Source organism: Schistocerca gregaria, chromosome 4, assembly GCF_023897955.1.
Source record: "Schistocerca gregaria isolate iqSchGreg1 chromosome 4, iqSchGreg1.2, whole genome shotgun sequence".
Classification (NCBI taxonomy): domain Eukaryota; kingdom Metazoa; phylum Arthropoda; class Insecta; order Orthoptera; family Acrididae; genus Schistocerca; species Schistocerca gregaria.
The window spans coordinates 350,065,886-350,093,140 of NC_064923.1; the positions used below are offsets into that span (position 1 = coordinate 350,065,886).

The following is a 27,255-nucleotide window of genomic DNA, read 5'->3' on the forward strand; positions in this document are numbered from 1 at the left end:
CAAGGGATCACAAATTTAGCATTGGAGGGCAGTGTGGAGGGTAAAAATCGTAGAGGGAGACAGAGAGATGAGTACACTAAACAGATTCAGAAGGATGTAGGTTGTAGTAGGTACTGGGAGATGAAGCAGCTTGCACAGGATAGAGTAGCATGGAGAGCTGCATCAAACCAGTCTCAGGACTGAAGACAACAACAACAAAAATTTGCCGACGTTCTTTGAACTTTTTCCATGTACTCCATCAGTCCTATCTGGCAAGAATTCCAAGCCGCGCAGCAGTATTCTAAAAGAGGACGGACAAGAGTAGTGTAGGCAGTCTCCTTAGTAGGTCTGTTACATTTTCTAAGTGTCCTGCCAACAAAACGCAGTCATTGTTTACCTTTCCCCCACAACATTTTCTATGTGTTCCTTCCAATTTAAGTTGCTCGTGATTGTAGTGCATAGTTATTTAGTTGAATTTACGGCTTTTAGATTAGACTGATTTATCGTGTAACCGAAGTTTAACGAGTTCTTTTTAGCACTCATGTGGATGTTCTCACACTTTTCGTTATTTAGGGTAAACTGCCGCTTTTCGCAAAATTCATATATCTTTTCTAGATCGTTTTGAAATTTGTTTGATCTTCTGATGACTTTATTAGTCGATAAACGACAGCGTCATCTGCGAACAACCGAAGACGACTGCCCAGATTATCTCCCAAATCGTTTATACAGGGTGTTACAGAAAGGTACGGCCAAACTTTCAGTAAACATTCCTCACACACAAATAAAGAAAAGATGTTATGTGGACATGTGTCCGGAAACGCTTAATTTCCATGTTAGAGCTCATTTTAGTTTCTTTCACCTACGCTCAATGGAGCACGTTATCATGATACTCTAGCTGGGATGCTAGAACATGTGTCTTTACAAGTACGACACAACATGTGGTTCATGCACGATGGAGCTCCTGCACATTTCAGTCGAAGTGTTCGTACGCTTCTCAACGACAGATTCGCTGACCGATGGATTGGTAGAGGCGGACCAATTCCATGGCCTCCACGCTCTCCTGACCTCAACCCTCTTGACTTGCATTTATGGGGGTATTTGAAAGCTCTTGTCTATGCAACCCCGGTACCAAATGTAGAGACTCTTCGTGATCGTATTGTGGACGGCTGTGATACAATACGCGATTCTCCAGGGCTACATCAACGCATCAGGGATTGCATGCGGTGGAGGGTGGAATCATGTATCCTTGCTAACGAAGGACATTTTGAACATTTTCTGTAACAAAGTGTTTGAAGTCACACTGGTACGTTCTGTTGCTGTGTGCTTCCATTCCATGAATAATGTGATTTGAAGAGAAGTAATAAAATGAGCTCTAACATGAAAAGTAAGCGTTTCCGGACAAATGTCCGTAGCCCGCATCTCGTGGTCGTGCGGTAGCGTTCTCGCTTCCCACGCCCGTGTTCCCGGGTTCGATTCCCGGCGGCGTCAGGTATTTTCTCTGTCTCGTGATGGCTGGGTGTTGTGTGATGTCCTTAGGCTAGTTAGGTTTAAGTAGTTCTAAGTTCTAGGGGGCTGATGACCATCGATGTTAAGTCCCATAGTGCTCAGAGCCATTTGAACCATTTGACAAATGTCCACATAATATATTTTCCTTCTTTGTGTGTGAGGAATGTTTCCTGAAAGTTTGGCCGTAACTTTTTGTAACACCCTGTATATATAAGGAACAGCAAAGGGCCTATAACACAACGTTGGGGAACGCCAGAAATCACTTCTGTTTTACTCGATGACTTTCCGTCAATTACTACGAACTGTGACCTCTCTCACAGGAAATCAGGAATACAGTCACATAACTGAGACGATATTCCATAAGCACGCAATTTCACTACGAGCCGTTTGTGTGGTGCAGTATCAAAAGCGTTCCCGAAATCCTGAAATATGGAATCGATCTGAAATCCCTTGTCAATAGCACTCATCACTTCATGTGAATAAAGAGCTAGTTGTGTTTCACGGGGAAGATGTTTTCCAAACCCATGTTGACTATGTGTCAATAGACAGTTTTCATCGAGGTAATTCATAATGTTCCAGCACAATATACGTGCCAAAATCCTGCTGAATATCGACGTTAACGATATGGGCCTGTAATTAGTGGATTACTCCTACTACCTTTCTTGAATGTTTGTGTGACATGTGCAACTTTCCAGTCTTTGGGTTGTTTTGGGGAAGGAGACCAGACTGCGAGGTCATCGGTGTCATCGGATTAGGGAAGGAAGTCGGCCCTGCCCTTTCAGAGGAACCATCCCGGCATTTGCCTGGAGTGATTTAGGGAAATCACGGAAAACCTAAATCTGGATGGCCGAACGCGGAATTGAGCCGACGTCCTCCCGAATGCGAGTCCAATGTCTAATCACTGCGCCACCTCGCTCGGTCTGTCATTGGGTACGGATCTTTCGTCGAGGGAACGGTTGTATATGATTGTTAAATAAACATGCGCTGTAAAATACCTTTAGAGCTATGACCACTTGGTCAGTAGAACATATGTGTTTTTTTCCATTGCATACTATCACCTCCCAACACGTGAAAACAAAGAGCTTGCACTAGAAGAGATTTGTTTCACATTACCGAAGACGAACAAGTGCTCATAGCTCTTAAGCTACGCATTTTAGAGCCGATGTTTACTAGACTCTTTGCATCGAATGATCGTTCCTGTCATTTCCATGAATATTGACCATTGCTCCTGAGACACGGTGTACATGATCTTAGATATGTGAAACATGCTGACTGCATGAACGTTGTCTATTGGTTCCTCAGATGTCAGACGTTGCGAATACCTTTTTAACAAACGTAACCGTACAGTAGATACGTTATATATCATCGGCTACACATTATTTCTCATTTGTTGGAAGGTATCAGACATAAATCGAAGTTGAAAATCGAATCCAGTCATTTTGAGTTTCGTAACATGCATGATCAGACATTGTCGTTTCACAATAGAGAATTTGTAAGTAATCACGAATTTCGAGTTGACGTGAATATCAACAGTCCGACCACTATCGATCAGCTGAGCTCTGATAACATATGTGGAACTGGACATCAGTGCGTGATAAGCGATTAAGAGACAGGTGCGTGCGATCTGATAACGCTGAGCTAACGCAATCTTTCCTGTGAACTACGTATACGACATTTTCAATTAGCAGAAGATAGTCAGTGGAAGACAAAAGTGTCGCGCCAAGTTTCTTATGTTTTTATGAGGTCTTCGGGAAGTTTTTCTGCTTTTTCCCCCTATTTATGCTTAAAAGCACTGTGTTGGCTGGTGACTTCAGTCTGTCTCCTCAGTATTCATCACTTACAGGTCATTCGCAAGCCGCTCAGCCACCTCCGCTAATCTATCCGATAGCTTGTAAGCCTGCAGCTAGAGGGCTGCGCGGATAAAGGAAGTGTGATTCTTATTCGCAGGTCCATTTCTGTATCCGCAACGCCTTAATTCGCATCCACGTTTAAAATTTTGTAAACAATTTTAAATTGTTCTGCACGCTACAACTGTGATGGTAGCGCTGGCTACGGATTAAATTTTCGTCTGCCGAAGTCGAATCTCGTAATTTATATTCCACTAACTACGAAGTTGATAAAGAGTACATTTTAATATACCACATCTTGTCATATCCTTGATTAAATTCGTAATTTACAACTTTCTGACCTTGTGAAATTTTCTTCGGAACATTTCTGTAGTATCGGAAAGTAATATGATGTACGCCCGCCCGGTTAGCCGTGCTATCTGACGCACTGCTTTCAAAGCGGATTTGTGTCGAGGTCCGGTGTGCCGCCCAGTCTGTCAATGGTTTTTAAGGCGGTTTTCCATTTGCCACTGCGAATGTGGGCTCGTTCTCCTTATTCCGCCTCAGTTACACTATATCGGCGATTGCTGTACAAACACTTTCTCCACGTACGCGTACACCATAATTACTCTACCACGCAAACATTGGGGTTACACTCGTCTTGTGTGAGACGTTCCCGGGGGAGTCCACTGAGGGCCGAACCGCACAGTAACCCCGGGTTCGGTATGGGGCCGGCGGTGGGTTGACTGGACTGCTGTAGCCTCTTGTGGGATTGTATACCAGTGCGGACTCAGGCGGGGGCGAAGCCTCTCCGTCGTTTCGAGGTCCCCAGTTCCATGCAATAAAATACAATACAAAATGATGTACCATTATAAGTTGACGTCAAGTGTAGCATACTATTGAAAGATTCACTCTTTTACACCGAACATTATTTGTGCCGTATGTGATAAACAGGAGTCACATCATGAAGCGAAGACTTCAAATGGATGAGGAGTCGTAGTAAAACCTTCAGGTAGCTCTGTAGCAGCTTTCGGTAATTGCAAAATTTACGTTTGTTTTTGCAAACGAAACTGGAATATGTTTTGGAACATAAAATCCATAAAATCCCAAGTAGACGGACAATGCGATTTCCAATCAATGATCGGTTCATTTTGGCCAGAGAACCCACCCCTTTTCATATAAACACAGCCCACATAATAATAGAGCCATAAGCAACTTGCACTGTGCCTTGTTAGCATGTTGGGTCGATCACTTCGTGGGTCTGCGCCACACTCGAACCGTACTGTCAGCTCTTACCAACTGAAATCGGGACTCATCTGACCAGGCCACGACTTTCCAGTCGTAGAGGATCCAACCGATATGGTCAGGAACTTAGAAGAGGCGCTGCTGGCGATTTCATACTGTTAGAAAAGCTCGCTTCGGTCGTCCGCCGCATAGTCCGTTAACGTCAAATTTCGCAGTCCTGCTCTAACGGAAACGTTCTGCGGTTACTTCACGCAGTGTTGCTTGTCTTTTGTCACTGACAACTCTACGCAAACGCTGCTGTCCTCGGTCGTTAATTGAAGGCCGTTGGCACTGCGTTGTGCATGGTGAGAGTTAGTGCCTGAAATTTGGTGTTCTCAGCATACTCTTTACAATGTGGAACTCGGAACATTGAATTCCCTGAAAATTTCACAAATGGATTGTCCCATGCTTCCAGCTCCAAACATTATTCCGCGTTCAGAGTCTGTTAATTCCCATCGTGCGGCCATAGCAATGTTGGAAAACTTTTCACACGATTCACTTAAGTACAGATGATAGCTCTGCCCATGCAATGCCCTTTTATACCTCGTGTACGCGATACTACGGCTATCTGTATGTGCATATCGCTATTTGATCAAGTCATCTCAAAGTATCTCTTCTTCTCCTACAAACTCACCTATCTATTCAGGGAAAAGAGCAACAGTCTAAAAAATATGAGGGGCACGGGGCCATCCTGCACCTCATTCATGAGGTCCAATTACTGCAGTTTTCCGCAATTTCACAATATCAATAAGACTGCAGGGAAAGGATGTATAAATTCTAAAATAAGTGTGTGACAAAGCTCTTTTAGCGAACAGTAAAGAAGTCTATAGAGGATAGTAAAAGTAGCTCTAACTTTAGTTTAGGATAGACGGAAGTTAAGACAAATTTTTGACATAAAAGCAACTGCAGTAGTACCCCAAGCAAGTGTTTCAGAGCCATTAGTGTTCACAACATAGTCGCGCGGGGTAGCCGCGCTGTCTTGGGCACCTAGTACGGCCCGCGTGGCTCTCCCCGTCGGAGGTTCGAGTCCTCCCTCGGGCATGGGTGTGTGTTGTCCTTAGCGTAAGTTAATTTAACTTAGGTTAAGTTGTGCGTAAGATTAGGGACTGATGACCTCCGCAGTTTGTTCCGATAAGACCTTACCACAAATTTCCAAAATTTCACAAGATAAAGAGTGAGCCAGAACTCCGCAGACAAACTTTCACAGGTGGTAGTATGGACCAAAACAAGACAAAAGCGACTATTAAAACGTGGGCTCTAAAATGCACACCATAACAGGTATGAGCTCTTGTTCAGTAGACGTTGTGTGTCTTACAGTAGCGTAGATGAACAGATGCTCATGGCTCTTAAGGTATACCGTTTAGAGCATCTGTTTATGAGATTTTCTTCTTTGTTTTGCTCTAATCCTTCATCTCTGAAAGTTTGAGGGTAAAGTTCTGGTTCACCCTGCATATAAATGACCAAGTAGATATCGTCTGAAGGTCTCTGACACTGTCTACGTTCATCCTATTCAGATAGGAAAACTACACCAGCTGTTTTTGTTGGATGTCGTCGCAGATATCCATATCCGCTCCATCCTTTGTCGGATTAGTCATCCAGCGCAGATCATATTCATTTTGTGTTAATACAATCTGATCATCTGAAAAATACACGCTAAATATCTTGCTATCCTCTGCTGTCGGTCCCATAACCTGCTTTTTTTTGGAAACTCTGCAGGACTGCTCATAGATAAAATTTAAATAGGGTCGTTGAAACTCCACACACTGCTGCAGAGGTATTTATCTCCAATTCTTACCCTCGCAGTGCTATTTTCACTCAATTTCTTAACAGTCTGTAGCAAGTTTTGTGTTAAAACGTGAAGATATACCTCCCACAGTACTAGAGGGAGCTGTAGAAGGTAAAAAACTGTAGGGGAAGACAAAGATTGCTTTATTTATGGTAATTTCATCCTCTCGACTCATATGGGAGGGGGTGGGCTGTTAGCAGTACAACAACCGCTCTACAGCGAAGAGGTTTCAAAAATATAAAGAATACAAAAATAAGTATTATTAAAATGTGAAAAATTTACAATGATTTTTGAAAATAGTACAAATTTGAATTTTGTTTCCTTTTACGTAAAAACAGTAAGACTTATTTGGACATAAAGTGAAACGATAAAAAGTTTGCACTTTCGTCTAACAGCTGAAGATATCTATTGAGAGAAAAAGATTCAGGGAGGAGAGATTGTGCTCTGTAGAGCTGAAGGTAGAAGGGGTGGGATGGGGAAAGGTGGATAAGGAAGAGGGAGGGAGGGGAGGGGGAGCCCAGATGTGGAGTGGATGTGAAGAATTGTAGCTGGTAAGGAGGATAGATATCGTGGCAGATCATATTTTCTAGGAGTGGGAGTCGATTGAAGTTGCGCTGGATAGAAAGTGTAGTGTATGTAGGGGCGCGGTAGCAAACCAGGACTGGTGATCTCAGGGGAAATAAGACGGTTTTTGGAAACTAGTTAGTGGAAAGTGTAGGGTATGCAGAGTTGTTTGATAGGGCAAGGAGGGGTTGGCCGACCGGTGTGGCCGAGCGGTTCTAGGCACTTCAAGTCTGGAACCGCGCGACCTCTATGGTAGCAGGTTCGAATCCTGCCTCGGGCATGGATGTGTGTGATGTCCTTAGGTTAGGTCGGTTTAGTAGTTATAAGTTCTAGGGGACTGATGACCTCATATGTTAAGTCCCATAGTGCTCAGAGCCATTTGAACCATTTGAGGGGTGAAAATTTTATAAGGTGGTAGAGGATGCGCGTGGAGGAATTAGCGAGGCGGCGTGCATGACGTTCAACGATTTGGAGGCACTTACAGAACTTTGGTGGGGTGGACACCCATGCGACATTAGTATAGGAAAGGACAGGTCGGATAAAGGTTTTATAGCAGTGGAGGATTGAGCTACGATGTAATCCACACGTTTGGACAGTTAGTGTTAGTAGTTTTAGTCTGTTGTGGGTTTTCTTTTGGCTGGTTAATGGGCAGCGCTTCCATGTTATTTGCCAGACGAGTGTTAGTGTAAGGGATTTTAGCGTGTGACAGATTGAAACACATCCAACAAACAGCTGAGGGTGTAGGGTGCTACTGTGAGATGAAGATGTTACAACAGGTGAAGAATTCGTGAAGGGGAGCATCAAACCCGTCAGAAGACTGGCGGTCCAGAGAACAAGTAACCACCGGTTACGCAAGGACCCCGGGGTTAATCTAAGCTCTTATGTTTGTTGCAGCCTCGGTGGACAGCAGCACGGCGTGCGAGGTGGCCATGCAGTGCGCCGGCCGCCTAGGTCTGGGCGTCGAGTGCCACGACAGCGTGTGTCGCTGCGGACCCGGGAGCCACTACCTGCACGGCACCTGCCGCCAGTCCGCAGGTCAGAGACCACAACTCTAGTTTGATGCAAACAGCGTATCTAGCCACCAACCTCAACCAGATGGTATTCACTCGGAAGCACTGAGAAAACTGACACTGCAGATCACCCCGTTCCTAACAAAGTTACTGAACGATTCCTTACGGCTAGGCAGGGTACTTACAGTACAGAAAACCTCCAAAGCAGTCATTATTAAGAAATCAGCGTGCAATGCCTGCGTAAGCAGAAGAAACTAACGATCAAAGTCCGAAAACAATTTATTGGACTGTTCAATTAACCAAAACAAATTCTCCAAGTATAGCACCAACACAAAACAGTGATCCGTCTTCGAATCACAGCTACATACAGGAAAACTATAGAAAACAACTGAAATAACTTCCTACTAGACATCTCGTAAAATCGGTAAAAGACGTGGACCACCGGCAGTACACCGGATTTTACGAGATGTCAACAAATCGCCGGGAAAGTCTTAGAAATAACTTCCTACTAGACTCCGCCAGAGACTTCTCCAATATACCAAGCCTAATCCAGAGATCAGCGAGAAGATCCAAGCAGGGCCAGCAGTTATCCACGTCTGCTGGTGGTCGGTGAACTACCGATGTGTGGTTTTATTATTTTTTTTTTCCTTTATTGTGATTTTAATACCCGTATAACAGGTAGGCTGACAGCAGCACAATACGCCGCTCTTCAGCCAAAGATAATACAATGATAAAACAGAAAAGACACATGAGTTGGAACTAAACGGCAGGGAAAAAACATGAAGCCATTACACTCGATGACAATCCACACTACAAACTGTTGACACAAAGCACAAACACTGAAGATGTCGATGGCACTGGTGAACGATGGAGTGTGACGGTGAACGCTGAACACTAAACACAACGGCACACACGAGACACTTATGGCGATGATCTCCAGCGCGCGAATGTCCACTTAGCGTGTGTGAGTCCGAGGACATGCCAAGAGGGGAAGAAGGGTGAGGAGGGGGGGAGGGAAGAACAAGGATGCCAATGGCTGAGGAGATGGGGGGAGGAGGAGAGGGACAGGGGAGGGGAAGCCTGGGGGAGGAGTGGGGAGAAATGGAGGAGGGAGGGAAGAGGGAGAGAAGGGAGAGAGGTTGCCCAAAGGAGCAAACACAGGAAGAGGGAGGGAGGCTCAAAGTTGGTAGGAGGGGTAGATGGAGGGGAGGAGGGCATCATCAGGGAGAGGGAGCTGGCGGAAGCCACCTTGGGAGAGGGTAAGGAGGGTAGAGAGATGGATACCGGGTGGGACGTGGGAATACAGGCGCGGCAGCGGGCGGGCGTGGGAGAGGATGGAGGAGCAAGTTTTCGAGAGGTACTGATGTGCATCTGAGCGCCGGCCTTTATAGCGCTTCGGCGGATGAGTATCTCGGAACTATTTTCCATCACATGGTTTGATCTGTGAAAATAGTTCCAGGATCTGCAGTGACCTCTTCCTTATGTTTATGTCGGCTGGTAGTGGCCCCTGGTGGCCCCTGGTGTCTTTGCTGTGTTGTTGTTGTTGTTGTTGTTGTTGTTGCTGTGGCCGTTCATCAATATTGCCTGTCGGTTGTGTAGGCAGGCAACTCGCGGCTGCAGGCTGTCAGTTTGATTGCTGATACTCCAGGCGCCGTGATGTCTGGTGGAGAGGCCACAGCAAAGCGGACCTGGATCCTTCAGATTCAAAGGCTTACAGGCCAATATGGCTAATAAACATCCTAGCAAAGATTCAGGAGAAGCTACTATGTAACCCCTTGCAAACACACATCTCTCTCAGGGGTATGAGCCAACACCAATTTCTTTTCAGAACTGGCAGATCAATATATGATGCCATCAACCAGGCCCTACACATAGTTAATACTACAACACGGAAGCCGCGCGAGGTAGTCACGCGGTCTTGGGTGTCTTGTCACGGTTCGCGAAACCTTCCGCGTTGGAGGTTCGAGTCTTCCCTCGGGCATGGGTGTGTGTGTTATCCTTAGCGTAAGTTAGTTGAATTTAGATTAAGTAGTGTGTAAGACTAGGGACCGATGACCTCAGCTGTTTGGCCCCATAGGAACTTACCAACACCACAACACAGAAATACGCCATGGCAATAATGATTGACATTGCTGGGGCATTCGATTATCTCTGGTGGCAATGTTCATGAGATTAAGACATCTGGAGGTACCGCAATCACTGTACAACAGCTTCCTAGGCTACCATAAAGACCGAGCAGCCGAAAGGCAGATGGACAGCTGGAAAGAGAACAATCGCCAAAGGCTGTCCTCAAGGGTCGATCTGCGGCCTTATCTTCTGGGACATAACAATCGAAACCTTCCTACAACTTTTGGATGGGGATGACAGGTCAGACGGCATTTTCGCCTATGCAGATGACCTATTAGTTGTAGTCACTGCAAACAACAGAGCCCAGTTAGAACAGAAAGACAGTGGAATACTATAAATAATTACACACTGGTGTCAAAACAATAAACTCAGGATAGCCAAAAACAAAACAACATACACATTACTGGAAGGATCTTTCCAACGGAATCCTTCAGTTAAAATTGGGGATACAAACACCGAACGAGCACACGTTACACGCTATCTTGAGGTATACATAAATGAAAAATTGAATTTACACGAATACATAAGGCTAACTACAGGCAAAGCAGAAAAAATACTACACAAACTGTTGAAGCTAGATTCAAAACAGTATAGACAACCTGTACCAGTCATAAGGACATACCACTGTGCACTCTTCGAATCAGTACCCCACTTCGAATGTAGCACGCAGGCACACAGACTGAACCTGATCACCAACAAAGCATCAGTCAGACGATGGCAGAGAAGTGCTCCAGTTAGGTTGTCTGGTGCCTTCGGTACCACCTCAGTGGATACAATGTGTGAGGTGCTCGTAATGTCCCCCTTAGACATCACGATCAAATACAGAGCTGCAAGGTCCTGGGTACAGATGGGAAGACTAGATAAGGTACACACAATAATTGGTGTGCCGATAGAGACAATGCGTCAGCTTAAAAGTTGGCGTTTGGATACATGGCAAGGTGAGTGGGATGTAAGTGATAAGGGACGTAGACTGTACGACTTCCTTCCCGACATAAGGAAATAGTTGAGAATGAAACACATCGATCCCAGCCGCGGTATGGTAATTTCTTAACCGGACACGGACCTTATCCAGCGTACTTGAACCGGGTGTCTGAGGCAGACACCTATGCGCACATGCGGTGAAGATGGTCACCCAGAACAGACTTTTTTTTTCTGCGGGCAATAGGCGAACAACATACATACGCTACACTTAGACTACACAGAAACAGACGTAGATATACACAGCAATGAGAGACGAAAAACAATGGGCACAATTAAACGTACTGACAAACAGTATTTCAAAAGCAACTCATGAAGAGTACCTGCGGGCACGACATAAGAGACATGGCTGTATGCAACGTAACAACAATCTCCAGAGGGTGGACAGCGATACCCACAGTGACAGCGGAAACAGTGACAATGAGGAGGAACAGGAGGAGGAAGACGAGATGTGACAGGAAATAAGCATAAAGTGCTGGCGATCTAGCCAAGAAATCACCAAATGTTGTAAACGGATGAGCACCTAAGGTTAATGAGTAACCCTAAGTATTAACCTTAGGTGCTCATCCGTTTACAGCATTTGGTGATTTCTTGGCTAGATCTCAATCACGTTATGCTTATATACTGTCACATACATAGAATTAGCAGTACTAATTCTCTACTAGTGGCAATATATATATATATATATATATATATATATATATATATATATATATATATATATATATATATATATGTGTGTGTGTGTGTGTGTGTGTGTGTGTATCATATTATCATTTTATACTATTCTGTAAAGACAACAAAATTTTATTTATATTTCAATCTTAAATTATTGTTATTCTGAAAAGTATTATTCTTTGTAAATGTTGTAGATAAAACAAAAGAAAAGAAAACTGTAAGAAGATGGAAAACGAAAATTGTAAAATGTACGACCTGTTTTAAGACATCAGGTAACAGGTCTATAATCTGGCAATAAATAAATAAAAATAAGTTCACAGTAGACGTCAGAGAGAAGAACACGGGTTTGAGCAATGTTGACAGGAGTTGTGAATAGACGCCAGTAGTTGCATTGGTGCGAGACTGAGTGTCGCGATCTGATACGCGAGATAGGTGGCCACGGCGAGAAAATGCTTGAACATAGCGCCACAAGTAGCATAAAGCGGTGTGGAGTGACCGCTCGGTTTGAGGCTCCCTGTCACGGATTGCAGGGCCCCTCTCGCCGGAGGTTAGAGTCCTCCCTCGGGCATGGGTGTGTGTGTGTTGTTCTTAGCATAAGTTACTTCAAGTAGTGTGTAAAACGTTGTGCCAACAGTGAAATGTTGTGTACGTTGTATAGTAGATGGAAGGCAATGGAAACCTCGTAACTCCGTTTTGCTGTACGAGGACGAACGAGTGTAGTGTAAGCTGCCTCTTTAGTGGACTTGTTGCATCTTCTAAGTGTCCTGCCAATGAAACGCAACCTTTGGCTCGCCTTCCCCACAATATTATCTATGTGGTCTTTCCAACTGAAGTTGTTCGTAATTTTTACACCCAGGTACTTAGTTGAATTGGCAGCCCTGAGAATTGTACTATTTACCGAGTAATCGAATTCCAACGGATTTCTTTTGGAACTCATGTAGATCACCTCACACATTTCGTTATTTAGCGTCAACCGCCACCTGCCACACCATACAGCAATCTTTTCTAACTTGCTTTGCAACTGATATTGCTCTTCGTATGACCTTACTAGACGGTAAATTACAGCATCATCTGCGAACAACCTAAGAGAATTTATCAGATTGTCACCCAGGTCATTTATATAAATCAGGAACAGCAGAGGTCCCAGGACGCTTCCCTGGGGAACACCTGATATCACTTCAGTTTTATTAGATGATTTGCCGTCTATTATTACGAACTTTGACCTTCCTGACAGGAAATCACGAATCCAGTCGCACAACTGAGACGATACCCCATAGGCCCGCAGCTTGATTAGAAGTCACTTGTGAGGAACGGTGTCAAAATCTTTCCGGAAATCTAGAAATACGAAATCAATTTGAGATCCCCTGTTGATAGCGGCCATTACTTCGTGCGAATAAAGAGCTAGCTGCGTTGCACAAGAACGACGTTTTCTGAAACCATGCTGATTACGTATCAATAGATCGTTCCCTTCGAGGTGATTCATAGTGTTTGAATACAGTATATGCTCCAAAACCCTACTGCAAAGCGACGTCAATGATATAGGTCTGTAGTTCGATGGATTACTCCTACTACCCTTTTTAAACACTGGTGCGACCTGCACAATTTTCCTGTCTGTAGGTACAAATCTATCGGTGAGCGAGTGGTTGTATATGAGTGCTAAGTAGGGAGCTATTGTATCAGCGTAATCTAATTGGAACCTAATCGGTGTACAATCTGGACCTGAAGACTTGCCCGTATCAAGCGATTTGAGTTGCTTCGCAACCCCTAAGGTATCTACTTCTAAGAAAGTCTTGCTAGCAGCTGTTCGTGTTAAAAATTCTGGAATATTCCATTCGTCTTCCCTGGTGAAGGAATTTCGGAAAACTGCGTTCAATAACTCCGCTTTAGCGGCACAGTCGTCGGTAAGAGTACCATCGGCACTGCACAGTGATGGTATTGACTGCATCTTGCCGCTTGTGTACTTTACATACGACCAGAATTTCTTCGTATTTTCTACCAAATTTCAAGACAATGTTTCGTTTACGAACCTATTAAAGGCATCTGGTATTGAAGTCCGTGCCAAATTTCGCGCGTCTGTAATGGTTTATTGGACGTAGTTTAGGACGTTCTGGGTGAAATGTACAGGAGACAACGTACATAACAAAAGCTTTTGACACGGTGCCAGACCGCATAATGTACGAACGTAAGGATGAGCTCCCAGGCAAGTGCGTGGCTCAAAGACTTCTTAAATAACAGAGCCTAGTCCATTCTTCTCGACGCCAACTGTTCATCAGATGGTTCAAATGGCTCTAAGCACTACGGGACTCAACGTCTGAGGTCATCAGTCCCCTAGACTTACATCTACTTAAACCTAACTAGCCTCAGGACATCACACACATCCATGCCCGAGGCAGGATCCGAATCTGCCACCGTAGCAGCAGCGCGATTCCGGACTGAAGCGCTTAGAACCGCTCCGCCACAGCGGCCGGCTGTTCAGAGACAAGGACCTGTGATAGGCAAGTGTGTTAGGACCGCTATTACTCACTATGTAAGTAAATAATTTTACGGAAGGGGACAGTACGAGTCTGCGGCTGTTTCTAGATGATACGGTGTCGTACGAGAAGGTGTTGTCGTTGAATGAGTGTAGGAGAATAGAAGCTGATTTACACAAAATTTCTTATTGACGTGATGAGTGACATCTAGCTCTAAATGTGGAAAAGTGTACATTAATGCAGATGAATGGGAAAAACAATCACATAATGTTTGAAGACAGCATTAGTACCAGTAGTGTGGTGCTCGACACAGCTACGTTGATTAAATATCTGGGTGTAAAACTGCAAAACTATATCAAATGGGTCGAACATGTAAGCATTCTACTGGTGAAAGCGAATGATTTATTGGAAGTACTTTAGGACGTTATGGTTCAAATGTACAGGAGGCAACGTATGTAACACTAGGGCGACCAATTCTTAAGTACCGCTCGAGCGTCTGAGAACCTCACCAGGTCGTATTAACGGAAGATATAGAAGCACTTCAGAGACGAGGTCCTAGATTTTTTATCAATAGGTTCACTTAATACCTAGATATTATGGAGATACCTTGGAAACTCAAATGGGAATGTCTGGATCGCAGACGACTTTCATTTCGTGGAACTCTACTGACAAAATTTAGAGAGCCGGCTTTTGAAGCTGACTGCACAACGATTCTGGTGCCAACGTAAATTACGAAGATAACAGAAATTAGGGCTTGCTTGAAGCCACGTAACAATGGTTTTATCTCGCTCTGTTTGCAATTGGAACAGAAACGGAGCCGGCCGGTGTCGCCGAGCCGTCCTAGGCGCTTCAGTCTGGAACGGCGCGACCGCTACGGTCGCAGGTTCGAATTCTGCCTCGGGCATGGATGTGTGTGAAGTCCTTAGGTTAGTTAGGTTTATGTAGTTCTAAGTTCTATGGGACTGCTGACCTCAGATGTTAAGTCCAGTAGTGCTCAGAGCCAACACAAACTGAAATGCTTAGCACTTGTACAGCTTGTCCTCCACCACGCACCATACGGTGGCTTGCGGAGTCTGTATGTAGATGTAGATATGGAAATGTCCTTTCTGGGTCCGCAGAAATCGTATACAATGTTCCTAGAATATAATTATGAGAAGTAATGAAAATGACCTATGCGAGAGAAAAATGGATTAACCTGGATAAAAAGTTACACAAGAACACAAAAATAATGACGAATATAGTAAACAAAAACACCTGAAATATTTTCGTTGATAAAGGTCTAAAACAAGGTTGTGGATTGTCATCTGTTCTGTTTAATACACTGCTGGCCATTAAAATTGCTACACCACGAAGATAACGTGCTACAGACACGAAATTTAACTGACAGGAAGAAGATGCTGTGATATGCAAATGATTAGTTTTTCAGAGCAGTCACACAAGGTTGGCGCCGGTGGCTACACCTACAACGTGCTGACATGAAGTAAGTTTCCATCCGATTTCTCAAACACAAACAGAAGTTGACCGGCGTTGCCTGGTGAAGCGTTTGATGCCTCGGAGGAAAAATGCCTACCATCAAGTTCCCGACTTTGATAAAGGTCGGATTGTAGCCGATCGCGATTGCGGTTTATCGTATCACGACATTGCTGCTCGCGTTTGTTGAGATCCAATGACTGCTAGCAGAATATGGAATCTGTGGGTTCAGGAGCGTAATACGGAACGCTGTGCTGGATCCCAACGGCCTCGTATCACTAGCAGTCGAGATGACAGGCATCTTATCCACATCGCTGTAAAGGATCGTGCATCCACGTCTCGATCCCTGAGTCAACAGATGGTGACGTTTGCAAGACACCCACCATCTGCACGAACAGTTCGACGACGTTTGCAGCAGCATGGACTATCAGATAGGAGACCATGGCTGCGGTTACCCTTGACGCTGCATCACTGACAGGAGCGTCTGCTGTGGTGTACTCAACGACGAACCTGGGTGCACGAATGGCAAAACGTCATTTTTTTCGGATGAAACCATGTTATGTTTACAGCATCATGATGGTCGCATCTGCGTTTGGCAACATCGCGGTGAACGCACATTGGAAGCGTGTATTCGTCATCGCCATAGTGGCCTATCACCCGGCATGATAATATGGGGGCCATTGGTTACCCGTCTCGGTCACCTATTGTTCGCATTGACGGCACTTTGAACAGTGGACGTTACATTTCAGATGTGTTACGACTCGTAGCTGTACCCTTCATTCGATCCCTGCGAAACCCTATATTTCAGCAGGATAATGCACGACCGCATGTTGGAGGTCCTGTACGGGCCTTTCTAGATGCAGAAAATGTTAGACTGCTGCCACGCCATCAGAGCTCTGTTTGACTCAATGCCCATGCGTCTCAAGGCCGTTATTACCGCCAGAGGTGGTTGTCCTGGATACTGATTTCTCAGGATCTATGCACCGAAATTGCGTGATAATGTAATCACATGTCAGTTTTAGTATAATATATTTGTTCAATCAATACCTGTTTATCTTCTGCATTTCTTCTTGGTGTAGCAATTTTAATGGCCAGTGGTGTATTTTTCTGGAATAATCATTGAATGGCTGCTGCAGGAAGTGTTCAGGTATGGAAATCAGATTGGTGACGATGCTCTCCATTTTCTTTTTTCTGGGGATGACCAGGCAACATTTTTTCAAGATGAAGATGATTATGGAATACATGCTGAGAAATGTTAAAGAAGAGTATATCAAATGGGATTTTGGAATAAATCTGGACAAGGCGGATTCTATGTGTAAGGGACAGGGTGTGGTAAAAATTGACGCAGAGAGAGGGTAAATAATATTCTGTAGAAGCGAAAGAGAGCTTTGAACGGGATAATATGAAATAATAATAGTCGGTAAGACAATAATAAAATGATATTTCACAGTGTGGTGGAGAATAACGTTTTAAAAGGAACTGATATTTGGTGTCATACAAGAAAAATTAGAGAAAAGAGAAAATTAGAACAGAGCAAATTGACCGTGGGAGAAAATTTCTGCAGTTATCGAGGTAAGATATGTTACGAAACGGGAAATATGCATGCTAATGCAACTAACGTACTCCATAACAAAAACTTCGGAGAACAGATCGCTTGAGAGGTACGGGTAAGTGCGGAGAACCATATATGACCAAGGAAGGTTTTAAAATGGCAGCCGCCCGGAAGAAGACGGAGAAGATCTCCAGCATTAAGATGGGTAAAACACACACAGGAAGCAATGGAAACAGGAATCTAAGATCTTATGACAGGAATGAAAGATGCCTTTGGAAGAAAACGGCTAACTGCTAGCGGGGGGAGAAAAATATTACGTTAGTATCAAGTGATAGCAAGATATGTTCATCTACAAAGAATTGTGGCTATTCAGTTGTTCGGTGAGTCGCGCAATAACTAGACTATTAATTATAATTACAATATTAAAATCTTTAATGTTAAATGGGTATAATCAGATACATTACTTACTGATTCCGTAAGAAGTTGCGTTGGCACGAAACAGAAAGCGCTGCACACTGACCGCCGGCTATTTACAGAAGAGAATACAAACGGTCCATATTTGTTAAGTGAAGATCATATCCTTCTATGCGCAGGAAAACTCGAAGACATGCGAAGGTAGGCAACTATGAGAAATCCACATTCGAAGCAATGTAATACATTTATCTTTCTTTTCAGTTTCATTACTTATTTTCGTTTTATATTGTTTCTAATTTATTAAGATTTTTAAACACACTTGCTGTGGTTTTATAGTATAAATTATTATCATTGTCACAATTAATAATTAAAACTGCTGAACAGAGAATTTTCAGTGTATTGTACGACCCGCTGTAGATATACATGGTGGATTGGAGTGTAGGAACTGACAGTTATAAAGTATATTTATGACGAAAGAAAAATTCGTATTGGATGTCTTTCACATTGTTTTAAAAACACAAAACATAAAAAACTACTGTATTTTCACGTTCAATAGATAAGATAATTTTACAAAGTTATTGATTCAAATTTTTTCAGGAATTTAAATTGTTATTTATGTGTAGTGTAGGATTCTTCATTGTCCCGGAGCTGTAAAATCTCAATAATTTTTCAGTTTTAGATACTTGGGCTCTTCTTGTCGAAGATGTAAAGAAACCTTCTAATTACCTTCTTAATACCGTGTTGGTCCACGTTTCAAAAATAATAGAGGTGCAATTCTGTTTGGCATGTATTCGACAAGTTCTTGATATGTTTCTGAAGGTATGAGTCAGCAGTCGCCTAACCACAGATCTCGCAATTCTCGTTAATTACGGGCTTTTAATTTGTGGACGCGGAGATGCAGCCTGGAAGCATCACATGTGTTTGCCATGTGTTGAGATCAGGCTGATTTCTTGGCCATGCACCTCAAAACACTGTTCTCCGATATTGCCCTTGTGACAGGTACCGTTATCCAGTGACTTTTCATTGCACTACCCGGCCTAGTAAATGGCAACACCTGCTGGTCACTGTAGTTCGAAATCTAGTCATCTGTGGATTTCCCATTGCCTACCGTACAAGTAGCGTGTGTGTAAAGGAGATAGCAGACAAGCTGCTACTGCAAGCACTTACACACTGCAGCTCGTGCATTTGAGGTCCCCAGCAAACAGGCATGACAACGGACTTCGAATGAATTAGCAGATCAATTTTTTGCGTAGCTATCTACTGCAATTGCCGTTATAATCAATTATTATTCGTTCAACCCTCTTTAGCTTACTACAATGAAAGTCTATTTCTCAGCATACGCGATATTGCTTATATTTATAAAGCATCTTCTGTGGTCATTCTGGAAATGTAGGTACTAGTATGTCTCTCCATTTTGGTGTTTATAGACTAACAACAATATTTCCTTATAAAATTGGAGTACAATTTATTCACAGCGTGTTTTACATCTTTTTTACGTATTCTGAAAACCACTGCATTTTCCTTCATTGTTAGGGGAAGGTTCAAATGGCTCTGAGTACTATGGGATTTAACTGCTGATGTCATCAGTCCCCTAGAACTTAGAACTACTTAAATCTAACTAACCTATGGACATGACTTACATCCATGCCCGAAGCAGGATTCGAACCTGCGACCGTAGCGGTCGCGCATTTCCAGACTGTAGCGGTTAGAACCACACGGCCACTCCGGCCGGCTTAGGGGAAGGTTCCGTGAGAACAATATCTTCTTTCTTCTAAAGATTCATAGGTATCTCTGTTATAATTCGATGTGGGCTGGACAGTCCATATCAAATTGTAGAGTTCATGAATCTTCGGAACTAAGGTAACATTGTTTCGCCAACCCCAAGCCCTATTAATTAAAGCTTAAGAACGAAAATAAGGATGCCAGGTCCCACATTTTCCCGATGATGAACATGTAAGTGGAACTGGAAAGAAAACACCTGATATTCGTACGAAGGGCCCACGCCATCTTCCGTAAAACGGGTTGTGATGTATACACGTAGAGGAGAAGGCAAAGTAAAGCGTCTGTTTTCAGTCTCTTTCTTTTGTTTATTTCCTTCATAAAGCGAAATTTAGCTTCATGCTTCAGAATCAGTCATCACGATTCGCAAGATACGAATACGTGAATGAAACACCATGCCACAGAAAGAAGACTGACCTGATCTCAGTATTTTAGAGTGTACGAGGGGAAGGTCCGTAACGATCACAACGTTCGGGTACCATTTAGTAAAGTACCCTTAGTCAGGTTCGAAATAGCTGACTCGTTTTGAAACTAATAACATCAAGTACAGTGCAGTCCTTGCACCTTTCAACAAAATACTTTTTGGACTACTTTGAAATCAATGTTCACTCAGCTGACAAAATGTTTTCTGAGAATTGCGCCTCGTCATGACGTAAAAAATTGTACTGGTGAAACCAACTTTTCGCTCACAGTTGCAGTGACCTTCTTCTCTGTCTTCTCAGCAGTTTTCAACAAAAGCTGAAAAACCCATTCGAGAAAAGTGTGGTCATTCTTCACCTAACGTTTTCAGTGGTGGTACTTTAGCGAATAATATAAATGATTCCGTAAATATGAGATCATAGGCTATGGTTTACTTTTTACGTTTTACAGGTCTAGGGGAGCAGTGCACGGAAAGTGATGATTGCTTCGACAACTACGCGACTCACACCTTGACGTGTGCCAGTGGAGTCTGCGCATGCGCCGACGGTGCCTACGACCGCTATGGCTCTTGCAGGCTGAAAGCAAGGGGTAAGTCAGTGTGCAGTTAATTTCATTCCTTACCTCCTCATGAGCAGGTATATACAGCACGCCAGGTGTCATTCTTTTTCTGAAACTTTGCTTGCAAATTGCCTGTTCGATGGCCACGTGTACCTAAATTACGTAAAACAAATTGTTAAGATTTGCTTAGCGATTACGTAGATCTTCCCGGCGTAGTAAATGTTGATGCTCTTGAAGGGCGTCCTGACGACTCGATATTTCGACGGTGCAACTGGCCGCCATCTTCAGATGAGATTGCAGGTGCACAGTGACGCAGGATCTGAGGTAATACGAGGTACGGCGGCTCCTTTGCACCCTAGAATAGGCCTCTGCGCGTGCGCGAGAAGTGGGACGGCTGCCTTCTGCGAAGCAAAAGCGGTTAATCTCAAATTAAGGTGGTTATTTCTTGTATCTAATAAAATAGGATTCCAGAGATTGCTTAAAGGACAACCTTCATATCTGTCAATAATCACATCGGACAGTCGTATTTCGATGGCTTCCTAAAGTACATAGTGCCAGTAAGGGGAAGGCGGAGCAGTAATTTGCGTCTCTTTAAATGGTATATTATGCTCTTCATTGAGGCAACGTTCAGTGATGGCACATTTTTCACATTGGAGCAAATGAGAGTGACGCTAATGTTGCACACATCGATCATAAATCGTACGAATAGTCTATCCACTATAAGCTTTTCCAGAATGGCAGGGAATTTTATATACTCCAGGCTTCACCAGTCCCAAATCATCCTCAACAGATCCAAGAACGCAAAAGACACTTATAATATCGTATTTTCGAATGACTCTTGAAATTTTCTGAGAAATATTCTCCGCAAAGGGTAAAATAGCAACTGATACACAAGTGTCCATTGTTGGTTCACGTCGCGGTTCAAATTGGAAAGCACGAAAAACTTGATGATCACTGTATACATTTTGTCAAAAAACAACCTTAAGATAATCCAGTTCCTGCGTCAGATGGTCAGAACCCGAAATAGCTAAGCTCTCTTGACGTTCTTGCGCTCGTCAGCAGTTTGGGGGCTCCTACTTGTAGTTGGGCCAGATATTCTGCTTCTGTTCTTAGCCTTCATGTGCAGAAATGTGAACATCATATATCTAATCGACCGATTTGATTCACCGCTTGAACTCTCTCTGGTTTGGTACATCTGACCTAGTTAGTTTTGATGTTGTTTTACTTCTTACTCAGGTAGCTTTGGAGGAGTTTCTGTTGCTAACTGGGCAGATTTAGATGATACTGAGCTGTGTCGCCATACTTTTTTATGTAAAAATACCTTTTTTGAACAAACTGACAGTGTCGCTTTGGGGACTCCTCCTCCCCATATTGTCGTCAATCTTCTCATGGAAGATTTTGAAGATATCGCAGCCACGGCCTCTTCTGTAAAACCCATTTTTTTGTTTTTTTTGTTTTGAGATTCAAGGATGATATTGTTATCGTTTGGCCACGAGTAATGGAAGCTCTTCATCAGTTTTTAGGCAATTTTAATTACCTTCATCCATGCATCAAATTATCTATAGAAATTGAAAAAGAAGGCAAATTAACAGTTATGGATGTTTTAGTACGCAAAACTGAAAGTAGGACTTCGGGTCGCGGTGTGTGCCGTAAACCTACGCACAGGGATCGTTACCTACATGCTACTAGTTATTATCCATCTATCAACGCATGGGAAATTTACGTACACTAGTCAAGAGAGATAACGGTATAGCCGCGCGGTCTTAGGCGTCTTGTCACGGTCCGCACGGCTTCTCCCTCGGGCTTGGGTGTGTGTAGGAGTGTGTTGTCCTTAGCGTGAGTTAGTTTAAGTTAGATCGAGTAGTGTGTATGCTTTGGGACCGATGATCTAAGCAGTATGGTCCCTTAAGATCTTACCACAAATTTACAAATTTTTATGCAGGAACTGGATTATCTTAAGGTTGTTTTCAGCCAGAATGGATATACTGATCATCAAACTGTTCGTGCTCTCCAGTTTGAACCACCATGTGGGCCAATAATGGACACTTGTAAATCTGTTACCTTTTTTCTCTTTGCGGGAAGTTCTTCTCTGAAAATTTTAATAATACTCAGAAAATATGATATTAAAAGTGTTCAATCGCCTTTTGCCAAAACTAGATCTTCTAAGATCTGTTAAGGATGCTTTGGGGTTGAGGAAGCCTGGTCATATAAAATTATCTGTCATTGTGGAAAGGCTTATATTGGGCAGAGGAGGTACAGAAAAAAGAAACATAAAAGATAAAATAACATTGACGTAGGTGGAGTTTTTGTAGTTTGCATTTCTGCCCCCTTGCGCGTATAGCGCGACTCATTGCCAGTTCAGTGCCGCGTGTGTTGTCGAGCTGCCTTGTTCTGTTCATCGGCAGTGATTGTTTTTGCTAACCCTGTTTCGTTTTTTATGATGGCAAGTTTAAGGAAACAACTTGCAACCGTGTAAGTTTGTTTCCTACTCGGAAAAATGCTGCTGGAACTCTTCTAGTGTTGAAAACAGCTTACCAAGATGACACTGTGGGAGAAACGTAAGTGCACCAGTGGTTTGCTCGATTTAAAAATGGTGACGTATCGATTCGTGGCAAACCTCGTTCTGGACGACCATCAACTGGCCGAATGGATTAAAATATTGAAAAAATTCGTATGTTTGTGTTCACAGACCATCGACAGACAACTGATCAACCGTCAGAGATTAGTGGGTTGTCTTGGAGCTAGGTTCAGCGAATTTTAACGGAAGATTTGGGCAGACAGGAGACTGGTTCTTCCACCACGACAACGCAGCTGCACACACAGACATCTCTGTTAGGCAGTTTTTGGCCAAAAGTGGCATGGTTCCGCTACCAATCGCACCTTACTCGCCTGACCTGGTTCTGTGCGACTTTTTCTACACATGGAAATGGGCATGAAAGGACACCGATTTGACGAATTGAAGAGGTCGAGAAAAAAACGAGGGAGGAGCTGTCAGCCATTTCTAAAATGACTACAAAAATGTTTCGAACAGCTTAAGCACCGGTGGGACAAATGTATTCGTTGTAATTGAGAGTATGTTGAAGGGAATGAGGCTGTTTTGTAACAATTTGAAAACATGTGGCTCTTAAAAAATAATTCCGATTATTTTTTTGGGTACCCCTCGTAATCGTAGAGTTCATGACCGATGAGTTGGACATCAACATCACACACATTTACTCCTGCCTGAAAAATCTGCATTGGCTGAACATTATGTCAACGAAGGGCATAATATGCGGTTTAAAGAGACGCAGATTATTTACCCGGCTTCCCATTACTGGAATTTTTTATTTAGGGAACATATCTAAATAAATTATTTGCTTACATCATTAATAGAGATGACGATTTTCGTAGAAGCAAAATGTTTTATGACATACCAAACAATAAAGGTCTGTTTTCCGACCGGAACCATCTTAAACCTTAATTTGAGATTCATCGCTTTTGATAGTTTCTACCGCGGGGGCTCCTGAATTCTTCGCTTCACAGAGGGCAGTCCTTGGATTTTTCGCGCACCCGTGGCGGCTTGTTCCCAGGGTATAAAGGAGCCGCCGTATCTCCTTTTACCTCAGTTCCGGTGTGATTGTGCACTTGCAGTCTGACGTGAAGATGGCGGCCGGTCGGAGACCATCGAGATATCGCGTCGACAGTACGAGGAAATACGACTGCATATCCTCGAAGAGCGTCAAGGTTTGCCTTGCTTTTAACACTGAAATACCAACGAAAGTAAATGTTAGTTTGTTGAAAAAAGGCGCAATTATGTTACAGACAGTAACTTATGGATGTCATCAGCCGCTATCCAAGGCAGAATAGTTAGCGAGTGTAAGAAGGAATTCTGTATCAGAGAAGTTCAGACGTCAAAGACATATTTTTCAACTCATGGAAGAAAGTCAACATTTTGGTCACTCTCTAAGTAGACACAAAATAGTAATCTGAGACATTGATGATGGTTATTACGTTCAACAGTTAAATCTCTTGTAATCTGATATGCCCTGCTAAACCCGCAGGACAGGACAAGTAGTAGGAATTGTGGAAGCGGGCCAGAATGAGAGGTTATCAGTTAAACTTCGAACATAACACTTTATTTAGTTGTCCAAACATTACAGTTCAACGTCTAAGCTTGACTATCGACTGAAAACGTCTTTAATTCTAAAACAGCTGAAGGCCCATGAATTAAATAGAAGCGCTACATTTTTTATTTATTATTATTATTATTATTATTATTATTATTATTATTATTATTATTTTTAGAGGCAGAAGGCACTAGGCTTTAACCTAAAACAGTATTTAAGCCCAAGCGATGTAAGACTTGACTAGTAAGATAGATTAAATTTTTAAAAGTGGCTGAAGGGCCATAAATTTAAAACAACATAACTCCAAGAACTTTTCAACAGGCAGAAGGGCCAAGCTTTATGACCAATAAGAAACCTAACTTCAAAACGGCTGAAGTCCTTTGTTTTAAACAAAAGTGCAAGCAGTTGTCCAAGGCAGAAGGCACAAAGCTTTTTTGAAAGAACGTAATCCTTTGATAAATAAGCAAGCTGTCAAAAACTACACACCATGTTGGACAGCGAGAACAGGTGAGGAAAGGACACTGCCTGAATTTACGTCAGCGACCAGGTCAGGTAACCGGAACACTAACTGCCACAAGGCAGAAAATTCCGCTGGTGCACTTGAATTTCAAATCGACAAATATAGTTAATTCCACCACACGACGGCTAAATCTTCACCAACTCGAACACTCGCTATTGCTCCCAGGAATACCACCAACAGCGAACCACTAACCAATGGGACAATATGAACAGACGTGGCTGTGGCTTCGGTAGTTAAATTACCACCCAATTTTCATGAGCCACGAACTTCAGAGCACTCGGAAAAGCCCCCATACGCTTCGACACTGCGTAGAGACCGCCTGCGGGCCCGGCCAACTGCGCCGCGCAGAGACTTGCTCGCTGATCTACTCCAACAGACCGACTCACTACGAGTACGCCGACAACATTTAAAACAAGTTGTCAGTGGAAATGACACCATCTACTCACACAGTCTGACAAACATTTGCACGAAAACTTGAACGACATTCAGCAGTGGTTGTGCAATCAAGATGACAAATCGGGAGTCGATGCACACACACAGCCAACCCATAAGCGATTGGCGAGCCAATTTACGTCGTCCAGTAGAACGACCGATCGACGATTCACGAAGACCGTCCCCAGCTCAAGTGGTGCGTGGTGGCAATGGTCGGGCGAGCCATGGACACCCAGGCCTCACTGCTGCTCCAGCCCAACTGAACTAGTGCCGCGTTCCAGTTCAACGACTGGTAGGTCTGAACTGCCCGCCTGGCACGTTCCAACTGACTCCATGACAGTCGACAACTGGGAAGTAATAGCAGTGCTGAAAAAAATAACTCGTGAGGTCATTATCGATAGGCGCTGATGCTCCCGCTGACGGGCAGACAAAGCAGCAACTCAGTGACAACAGAAATTGAAACCAACATAACGATGTGTCAACACGAAAAAAAACAGGATGTAAAATAAGAGATGGCACTAACGCGAGCTACGCAAAGCTCATAATCTGTGAAGAAACCAGAACTTAAGTTATTGTTGGTCTAAAACTTTCACTATAAATGTCGCGAAGTTTTAGAAGTCACATGTAAATATTGGGAACGACATGCGACCGAATGGTTTTCCGAGTCATTTCTAACGTATACAGGGTATTATAAAAAGGTACGGCCAAACTTTCAGGAAACATTCCTCACACACAAAGAAAGAAAATATGTTACGTGGACATGTGTCCGGAAACGCTTACTTTTCAAGTTAGAGCTCATTTTATTACCTCTCTTCAAATCACATTAATCATGGAATGGAAACACACAGCAACAGAACGTAACAGCGTGACTTCAAACACTTTGTTACATGAAATGTTCAAAATGTCCTCCGTTAGTGAGGATACATGCATCCACCCTCTGTCGCATGGAATCCCTGATGCGCTGATGCAGCCCTGGAGAATGGCGTAATGTATCACAGCCGTCCACAATACGAGCACAAAGAGTTTCTACCTTTGGTGCCGGGGTTGCGTAGACAAGAGCTTTCAAATGCCCCCATAAATGAAAGTCAAGCGGGTTGAGGTCAGGAGAGCGTGGAGGCCATGGAATTGGTCCGCCTCTACCAATCCATCGGTCACCGAATTTGTTGTTGAGAAGCGTACGAACACTTCGACTGAAATGTGCAGGAGCTTCATCGTGCACGAACCAAATGTTGTGTCGTACTTGTAAAGGCACATGTTCTAGCAGCGCAGGTAGAGTATGCCTTATGAAATCATGATAACGTGCTCCATTGAGCGTAGGTGGAAGAAACTAAAATAGGCTCTAACATGGAAATTGAGCGTTTCCGGACACATGTCCACATAACATCTTTTCTTTATTTGTGTGTGAGGAATGTTTCCTGAAAGTCTGGCAGTACCTTTTTGTAATGCCCTGTATAATTCTTTAGGGTCCGCCCGGTTCACTTAAGTTGTCCACGCCGCTACATTGCTGTCTTCGGGTGCTTCCTGATGACGCCATACCACCAAATCACTCGTATCCGACCACAATACAAAAGTATCATATAAGTGCGAGTTCGATTTGCACTCTGGCGGCTCTGTACAAATATAATTATGTATATACAGGTTTTTATGACCGAGTTTGTATCAAAATTAACATAAATGACGATATCATTTGATTGGGGAAGGTTAACTTTTTAACACCACCAAGGGACCGTCTGATGTATACGGCGGACGAGAGGTGTAGCAGTCAGTAATTAAGATGCACTAGTTGCAGTAACAT

The 27,255-nt window shown here is 43.3% G+C and overlaps 1 protein-coding gene across 1 annotated transcript in view; it reads left to right on the plus strand.

Moving 5' to 3' along the window:
- Window positions 1–27,255, plus strand: part of LOC126268020 (multiple epidermal growth factor-like domains protein 6) — a 166,608-nt gene that overhangs the window by 33,502 nt on the left and 105,851 nt on the right. Inside the window, exons 3-4 of the mRNA XM_049973432.1 lie at window positions 7,840–7,980; window positions 20,295–20,432. Coding sequence (XP_049829389.1) covers window positions 7,840–7,980; window positions 20,295–20,432 — 279 coding nt within the window. The remainder of the gene's footprint in view (window positions 1–7,839; window positions 7,981–20,294; window positions 20,433–27,255) is intronic.